This window comes from Cyprinus carpio, chromosome B10, assembly GCF_018340385.1.
Source record: "Cyprinus carpio isolate SPL01 chromosome B10, ASM1834038v1, whole genome shotgun sequence".
Lineage (NCBI taxonomy): Eukaryota > Metazoa > Chordata > Actinopteri > Cypriniformes > Cyprinidae > Cyprinus > Cyprinus carpio.
In genome coordinates, this window is record NC_056606.1 from 17239803 (window position 1) to 17248232 (window position 8430).

An 8430-nucleotide genomic window follows, 5' to 3' on the forward strand; every position below is an offset into this window, starting at 1 on the left:
AGAGCTGCAAAACAGTTTCAGCCAACAGAGGGCAGTGTTTAACATCGAAACAGACCGTCCTCTTCAACTTCAGATTCAAATGGTTAAACTTAATTTTGTCCTTAAATATCAAGTGTTAGGACGAGGTGTGAAACGGAAAAGAGAGATAGCTGCAGACGGAAAATGTAGCTATACCAGGAACATGTTTTCCACACTCAGATGTTTAGTGTCAAAAGGTACCAAAAAAAAAAAAAAGTGCCATTTCACCATGGAAGCAGAAGTGATGATGTTCTAGTGGCCCTCCCATCAGGAAACGCATCAGTTCAGTGGTGATGTTATCTGTGATGCTTAAAAATGATCCGACCGCAGTCTGAGACAGACCCGCAGTGCACATTTGAAACCATGTATGTAGCAGTGATGGACAACATCTTCTTGCTTGTGCTGGTCACTCTTCTCAGCGTCGTTCAGAATGGTATGACATTTCGACTTTATTACTATTATTTTTATTAAGTATAATTTAATGATATTCATGTAGAATGTGTATGCAAATCATATTTAAACACATTGTGCTGTTCATACAACTACCAGGAATTAGTCCATAATGTAGCCTAAATATACATGCACATGCATCATAATAATATGTCCAATCTTTAATATATTAACTTCTCTTCTAGTGTTCTTCGCCTTAAAGGTTGAGAAAGAGTGCACCGGTCAACAGCCTAAACATAATTCTGCAGCGTTTGAGCGTCTGTCCTGTGCGAAGTGAGTAATATTGACTCGAGCTTCTCCACTCTAGATTTTAAACGGAAAAATAAACTATACTTTAAGCGCCAAAAGAGCTTTTTATAGAGAGAGATAAATAATCTGTTTATGAAATAGTGTTGGTGTAGCTTCTTTTGCATAAAAGTTCGAAATTTTCCTGTTGTTCATTTAACTAACTTCCTGCTATTTGCATAATGTTGCAAAAGGGTTGCACTGGTCTTTCTGTATCTATATAAAGCCTATAGCTGTAAATGTAATTTTTCACTCATTTAAAGTTTCTCATAAAGTCTACCTTCATGTAAATGAGCAAATTTTAAGTCAGTTATGGATGTGAATATAAAGGGGAAATGGTAGAAAAATTATTCTAATGTTCAAAATGTTTACTTTCAAAAACGTAGCTTGCATCTACTTCTAGTATCCTTATGTATTGCACAGTAAATTATCTGTATGATTTCCCCAAACAAAATTGAGATCAATTGGATGAGACCTGTATTTTAAAAATGTATTTTTAGTAGTATTATTTTTCAAATATGCGAAATAAACCAAACTGACAGTATTATTATCAGTTGAATATCTAGGCTTTTGGATGGTTTGCTAGTTTATCTCAATTTAGATGAAATCATAAAGTGTCATTAACCACCACCAAAGAGGAAGTAACAGCTCTTTCACAATATTTCTAAAAGATACATGGAAGTACTACAAAGAAGAACTGACAGCACGGCTTCAGTTAGCTGATAGAGTTGGTTTCTGAAGCTGTACGAAAAAGTTATCAGTTAATAAAATTTTCTGCTTCATAATACTTTATGTATTTGCTGTTTTCTCAGTCGAAACTGCATGGACACGTACCCCACATTTCTGGCAGTACTGTGGTGCGCTGGTATCTGCCTCAGCCAAGGTACAATTAAATTCATCACATTCTTCATAAAAAAAATAAATAAATAAATAAAATTAAGTGATTGAGTTGAATGAGCATGTAATCAATATTTTTTGAAATTAAAGTGCTTTTGTTATTTTCTGTGTTACTTTTAATGTCCACTACAATATAGTGATAGGATCAGACCAAAGAAAATACCCTTTTGTAATGTAGTAGAAATGGTTTGCATTTCCTGGCTAATAATTTCTGTTATGACCCATGTGCAAATATTTGTCTGCGTAATAACTTAGCTCTATTTTTGAATAACACTGAAATAGAAGGCTAATTGAGTTGCTAAGGAACCAAGGCATATATAATGAAAGTCAGCCCTAATAAAATACCTGTACAATAACTTTCTTGGAAGTTCTCCGATATAATTTAAAGAATAAAACCCTTTTTGATACAGCTCCAGCTGCCTTTGCTGGCATTATCTACCTTGTGGTCAGGCAGAAGTACTTTGTTGGCTACTTGGGGCAGACTTGCCAGAGGTAAGATTTTTAAATCCATAACTATGAACAAATAAGGCCTTTTAAACATCAAATATATGTTTTCTTGTGCTGAAGCTGCATTAGAAACATCTTCTGAGGTTCCTGACCTCAAAATGACATGAAACATAGATAAATGTGGGTTGTTCTGCATTCCAGCAGCATTAGATGTTGCCTAACATTAATCTCAATACAAATAGGCAATTAGTCATTGAACCGTTGGAAATTTAAGAGTGGGCAGAACTTACGTGATAAGATCTCTTCGAGTTTTCAGCCCTGGATGTTGCTTTATGCAGACACATCAGCCATGTGTTGTAAACCAGCTGTATTTTACACACACCAGATTTGTTAACAGATATTCTGCTTGAATGCCTGACAGCACTCCTGGCTTCCTGTTCGGGAAACGCATTCTCTTCTTCCTGTCACTCATGTGTGTTGTGGGAATCATAAATCACCTGATGCTCACCTACGGTGGCAGTGACTACAAAGAGTACATCCAGACCATCACCAAAGCAGCGTCAACACTTCTGCTCTTGCCCTGAAATGTGCACGACAGATTTTTCTGCAGCTGAAACGCATCAGTGTAGACTCCTTCGGTTAATGGTTTGTCAGTTAGTCAGAGGATGTGGCAAGTACAGTGTTCAAACAAGCGTTCACAGTGATGGTCACAAAGGCTTTTAATTGCAATATGATATGTACATTTTAAAAAGCTTTACAAAACAACAAAAGAAGATTGTTTTTACTGTAACTATCCCAGTATGTGGTGTTTGAAGAAATGTTTTAAATGGGTCATAATAACATGCTTTAGTTTTTTCATTGAGGTCAACATGTAAGGTTAGTTATTTCGCACCTCTCTCTGAGCTTTAGATTTAAATTGTCAGTTTTTTTGTTACTGTGCCTTTAAAAATGCCAAGTTCTGCTCAGGCACCGGATTGCAGGTTTCCTGTTGTGTGAACTGTAGTTCGGCAAAATCCTCTGTCTCTTTGCATAGTCTGTATTACATGACAGGGTTACAAAATAATCAGTGATGAAATGGCAGAATGAAATTATAAGGGTATAACTGTACATAGGGCTGGGTGATACGGCCAAAAAAATATCATGATAAAAAGTTCATATCAGTTGATAATGATAATTATCACTATAAATTTCAAATCGTGATTACCTCATATTTAGATGTTGAAAGATAATTATTCATACAATACATTATAATTATCAAACTCTTGTTATTGTTTTATCGAGGAGAATTAAATCACGATAATTAGTGTTTTATCACCCAGCCCTAACTGCACGTTTCTATTGATTCTCTGGAAGTATATGCAGAGCTGTAGGTGCTACACAGAGCGTAACTTGATGTTAAGATAATATAATTATCTGTTTATTTGGCTTGATTTCAGCAATCCAAAAAGATGATATGACCTATTTAAAGCAATGAAGACATTCGGGCAATTTTGCATAGAGTGATCCTTTTAAAAACGCATTTTAACCATCTTGAGTTTGCTAGTTTACAATGTGAGGATTTATGAAATTTACCTTTCTGCTTCAACAGAATTATAATTAAGATTAAGTTCCAGTGATCTCCATTTCCCTGTGATTTTTTGTATTACTGCTGACATGAGCAAAATAAAGCTTTATTTACAGTAAAACTGTCCTTAAAGGTGCATTAATGGTCTCAACATCTGTGCGGGGCTTCAATTTCCACAGACTGAAGCCTGTTTTCAGTAGATATTTGCTGTTTCACACAACATTTTGGGTGTTGATCTCATCTTCCATGGTAAGAGACCTGCAAGATCAGATTTCCAGTCATAGTCTCAATACTAGAAACCATCAGAGAGGTCTGCTTGTTTATTAAAACACACCTTGAACTGTCGTTTGCTGCAGCCGAACCAGTAGGGAAAGTCAAAAAGGGCGTCAGAACGGTACTTGATGGTGAAATGTGTATCTTTCCAAATGGGTTTTACCTTTTCTACATCAACAAGGATTTGAAAGCTCTCACCGACCCATCCTTCTAGTGCAGCACTAACATCAACCTACAAAATATATATATATAATTTTATTTATTTTAATTCATTTTTTACATTGACAGAAAAAGGACACTATATTTGTACATCATACATCATTAAAAACAAAGTCTCCACTGAACTCACATCAACTGTATAACTTTCTCCAGCAACAGATGAAATAGTCATGTCTAAGCCTCTCTCCATCTCCCATCTGATCATTGGATGACTGCCGTTGATCGCCACCACATAATATCCAAGAACTATAAAGTAATGAAGTATGAAGTACAATAATAAGAAGGGCGAGGCATTTGACTTTACAAATATAGCATACAGTGGTGTCAAAGTTTAATGATACCTTCCCTGTTGACATTGTGACACATAGCTACATTGCATTTCCTGTTTTGATTAATTTTTACAACTGTAGTGCTTACTAATATATCACTGATATTAGTAACATTACTAATAATCACCATAAATATCAGTTCAAGTCCATATTAAACACTATATTAAATTATTTATTTACATTTCAGTCACATAGTTATGCCGATAATATAAAAAATAATTGTATTAAATAATAAAACAATATATATTTTATTTAAAAAGATTACAAAGTATTATGTTACTGTAGTTCTACATTTTTTTAAAATTAATTTTAGACCAAATGTTTTTGATTTTGTTCTTTGTTTTGAACTTGGTTTTGTTCGTAAAATTTTAAACAGGCTTTGTTTATGAAAATTGGCCATTGAAATTGCAGTCCGTTGTTTTTTTTTTACTTTATTTTGTTATGAAAATTTTTAAATAAGTAAAATGCCATTGAAGCTGTGTATTGTATCATTTAATAAAACTATTTAGAAGTCATCCATCCATCCTATTATCCAAACCTCTATGCCATTATTATTGGATCCTCCTAATCCGGCATCTTGAGCCACAGGTGGAGAAAAACCCTGGATGGGTGGCCAGTCCATCACAAGGCTCACACATAGATTTCAAGAATCATTTTATTGAATTTCTCTTCCTTTGATATAGCAAAAGTGCAAATGAGAGGTATAAATGTTCACATATATTAGCATAATCAATGGCACAGTTTAACTCCATGTGTCTTACCTTCTCCCTAGGCTCAATTTACCCCTCACTTGGGAGCAAGTTGAGCCAAGAGACCCTTTTTTTTTTTTTTTTTTTGGAAAGCCATATTTTTAAAGTGATTTATTTTAGATCCAAAGTGATTATTCCCAAAGATGCACTATATCCTGAAATTGATGTACATATTTTAAGTTGGACCCATGTGCTCACACGCAGTAAGTAAAAGCTGGCTCAACTCACCCCGTTCTCTGTGTGTGTGTGTATGTATATGTTGTATATAAATTTCAAGAAAGATCCATTTTTCAGAATAGCATATTTAAAAGATGATTTTGTCATTTTAATATTTGTTTATTAATGTGTTTTAATATATTATTTTATGTATGCATACCAGAGTTGGGTAAAACGCCTTATACAGTAATGTGTTACTGTAATTGAATTACTTTTTCTGATAACGCACTAATGTAATGCATTACACACAGAAGATCGTAAACTGCATATGTTCAGCTCATATTCTCCAAAATGGTGCTACGGTGATTTGGAGAATATGGTGATTTGTTTTTTTCACGTACAAAAAGTATTATCGTCACTTCATAACATTACGGTTGAATCACTGATGGCAGATGGACTATTCTGACGATGCCTTTCATACTTTTCTGGACCTTGTCAGTGTAATTTACTTGGCAGTCTATGGGACAGTCACAAGCCTCCTGGTTTTCATCCAAAATATCTTAAATTGTGTTTAGAAGTTTATTTCCCTGGAAACTGAGCTAAGCTAAAGAAATCCATCCGGTGCTAGGTTAAACTCCAAGGTCACTGAAGACGAACAAAGCTTTTACGGGTTTGGAACGACATGAGGGTAAGTAATTAATGACAAAATTTTCATTTCGGGGTGGAGTATCCTTTTAAGGTAGTCTTGCCCTCACAAACATGGCGGACACGTTGACTTATCGAAGCAACAACTCAAAGCACCCAATGAGGCGTCTATGTATTTATCATGTCTATGAGAAACACCCTTCTTGTAATGTCATGATTCCCACGCGCAGCGTGCATATGGCAATCATCCATGTGAGACACCCGAGCCTGTAAACGCCCACATCAATTCCTTCAATAAAGAAGGAAGATTCATTTTTAGCATTCAAATATGACCTGTATGTTCATCAATACTGTTTTAAAATGTTATCAGAGCCGTTTTCAATTTATTAAGGTTTTTTTTCTGTCTTTAATGCTCACACAGTTAAGCCAGCATACACATATACCCTACACTTAGCAAGCAATGTTGTATATAAAACACTGTACAGGCACATTTAAAGATACATTTTTCATTGTTAGGCAGGTTTATACTAAGAATGTTAAGTTTTAGAAATGGATTAAATCTTTAAGTCAAGTTGCTGTTTTCATACCTTTGTAATATTTTTCAGTCAATATTATTTTAATTAATGAAATAAATTTTTCACTTTGTAGTGTTTTTTTTTTTTTTTTTTAGGTTTGATATGTTTTCAAAGTAACTTAAAAGTAAAGTAATTAGTAATCTGATTACTTTTTACATGCATTAATCAGTAATGTAATCAAATTACAATTTTCAAGTAGTAAAATTACTTTTTTTGAGTAACTTACCCAACACTGATGTATACACACAACACACCAGTCTGTACGTAAACACATTCATTTATAGAAGCAGGTCAAAGACTTTCACTGTGTGAACTATTAATAATAATTAAAAAAAAAATCCTACCTGGAACATCTCTCTTTCTCTTTTCTTCGACCTTTGTTTTGGTGCATGCAGACACCAGGATGTATATTCTTTTTGAGGTTAGCTGTCGTCTCAAATCTGTGTACTCCCTCAAAGTGCGTACTATGACTTTTCTGAAATGGCCAAGAAGAGTTACAAAAGCACGCTATACCTAAACGTGCATATTGTCACATAACGTTATTTAAATACATTTACCTTCCTGGAGAATTACAGAAAATCACTTTCTCCTCGCTAGACTGCATCTCATCGATGAACACGCAGATGTTCTCCTGAACCCACTTCACGACTCTGCTGCCCCCGCGACTCTCGACAGTGAATCCATCAGGAGGGCTGTTCACGAACGACTCCAGCTCAATAACGTCCATAAAAAAGCCAGATTCAAGTTTTGCCGCATGTTCTTTCTTCTGTAACTTCTCGAGGACAAATCCGAGTGTTCGTCCAGCGCGTGAGGTGCCCTTCGCTTTGTGGTGGGCGTGGAGCTGGTTTGTGAATCTGTGCATCACAGCAAACTGAGTCACACTGAGATTCATTCTGTAGTCCAGTTCAGAGCAGTTCAGCATTGCGACGGCAAGTCTGAGATTTATCACCGTATTTAGCGGGGTTAAGTGACCCGGGCGCCCTCATTTTAAACACACACAGACAAGCAGTGTTTTGCATCATGATAAATGGAGTGAATTAGTTCATCTTTCCTATTAGTCACATTAAAAGTAGGTCATTTAACAGTAGTGAAATAGCCTTTCCCTGAGGGAACTCTTCCTGCAAGAATTTGCAATCGCTACTGTGTCGGAAAAACAACATAAACTAGTCCAAGATGGTTTGCAGACTACGATCTATGGATGGTTTTAGAGAGGTTTGGGTGATTTTTAGGCTAGAATAGGCTACCTTGTTTGGGAAAGCTGTGACAAGCTTCAACAAATGTAAACAAACTATATGCAGTAATCCTTTAAAGAAGAATATTGCTAGTTGTTTGACATTTTAATTAATCATAATGTCAGTTTTAACATTAGCAATAAAATCCCCATATTTTTCTGGTTCCCCATAGAATTAGTTTCCGCTTACTCAAGGATGGTAGCTGGTTTAGCCATTTTTAAAGCCGTTCCAAATCCAAAACTGGTTTAAGTGACTTAACAGACTACAAGAGTGAAAGGAGTGATAGGCCATTGCTGTTTGTGACCTGGTTAACCACGACCACAACTGACTCACCAAATTTTAGACTGTGGTATGACGTAGAATTTCCAATGAAGTGTGAAAAAGTTGTTGCAGTAATTTTAACGAAAAATTCCAGATGGCCAGATCAAGAAATCTACAAGAAGTGTTAAAATGTTTAATACATTTTAACCTACTCCTACCCAAAACATTTGAACTACCTTACTAGTTTCACTCATAAAATAAGATCTACGGCCGACACAACACTACTTTCAAAAACGGTGCATGAACGTGAACATCAAAAATCAAAGTCAA

General features: G+C 35.3%; 2 protein-coding genes across 3 annotated transcripts; one reads left to right on the top strand and one right to left on the bottom strand.

Moving 5' to 3' along the window:
- Nucleotides 1-15: 15 nt before the first annotated feature.
- Nucleotides 16-3787, top strand: LOC109085593 (arachidonate 5-lipoxygenase-activating protein-like). The gene is made up of 5 exons (XM_019100124.2): nt 16-451; nt 654-741; nt 1566-1636; nt 2061-2142; nt 2519-3787. The coding sequence occupies exons 1-5, from the start codon at nt 334-336 to the stop codon at nt 2679-2681; spliced, it is 522 nt and encodes a 173-aa protein (XP_018955669.1). The 5' UTR covers nt 16-333; the 3' UTR covers nt 2682-3787.
- Nucleotides 3369-8106, bottom strand: LOC109085568. Of its 2 annotated transcripts, XM_042732958.1 has the most exons (6): nt 7165-8106; nt 6952-7082; nt 4284-4399; nt 4098-4166; nt 3996-4011; nt 3369-3919 (listed from the first exon to the last, which is right to left on the bottom strand). In XM_042732958.1, the coding sequence occupies exons 1-6, from the start codon at nt 7527-7529 to the stop codon at nt 3855-3857; spliced, it is 762 nt and encodes a 253-aa protein (XP_042588892.1). In that variant the 5' UTR covers nt 7530-8106; the 3' UTR covers nt 3369-3854. The 2 variants fall into 2 exon arrangements, with proteins under 2 accessions (XP_042588892.1, XP_042588891.1); XM_042732957.1 differs by having other exon boundaries at nt 3996-4166.
- Between the last annotated feature and the right edge of the window lie 324 nt (nt 8107-8430).

Excerpts from the sequence above, each read along its gene's own strand:
- LOC109085593 (XM_019100124.2), top strand. The coding sequence starts at position 334 with ATGATCCGACCGCAGTCTGAGACAGACCCGCAGTGCACATTTGAAACC. Across the intron at positions 452-653 it reads TCTCAGCGTCGTTCAGAATG|TGTTCTTCGCCTTAAAGGTT; the intron begins GTATGACATTTC and ends CTTCTCTTCTAG. Across the intron at positions 2,143-2,518 it reads TTGGGGCAGACTTGCCAGAG|CACTCCTGGCTTCCTGTTCG; the intron begins GTAAGATTTTTA and ends AATGCCTGACAG.
- LOC109085568 (XM_042732957.1), bottom strand. The coding sequence starts at position 7,529 with ATGCTGAACTGCTCTGAACTGGACTACAGAATGAATCTCAGTGTGACT. Across the intron at positions 7,083-7,164 it reads TTCTGTAATTCTCCAGGAAG|AAAAGTCATAGTACGCACTT; the intron begins GTAAATGTATTT and ends TGGCCATTTCAG. Across the intron at positions 3,920-3,995 it reads GCAGCAAACGACAGTTCAAG|GTCTCTTACCATGGAAGATG; the intron begins GTGTGTTTTAAT and ends CTGATCTTGCAG.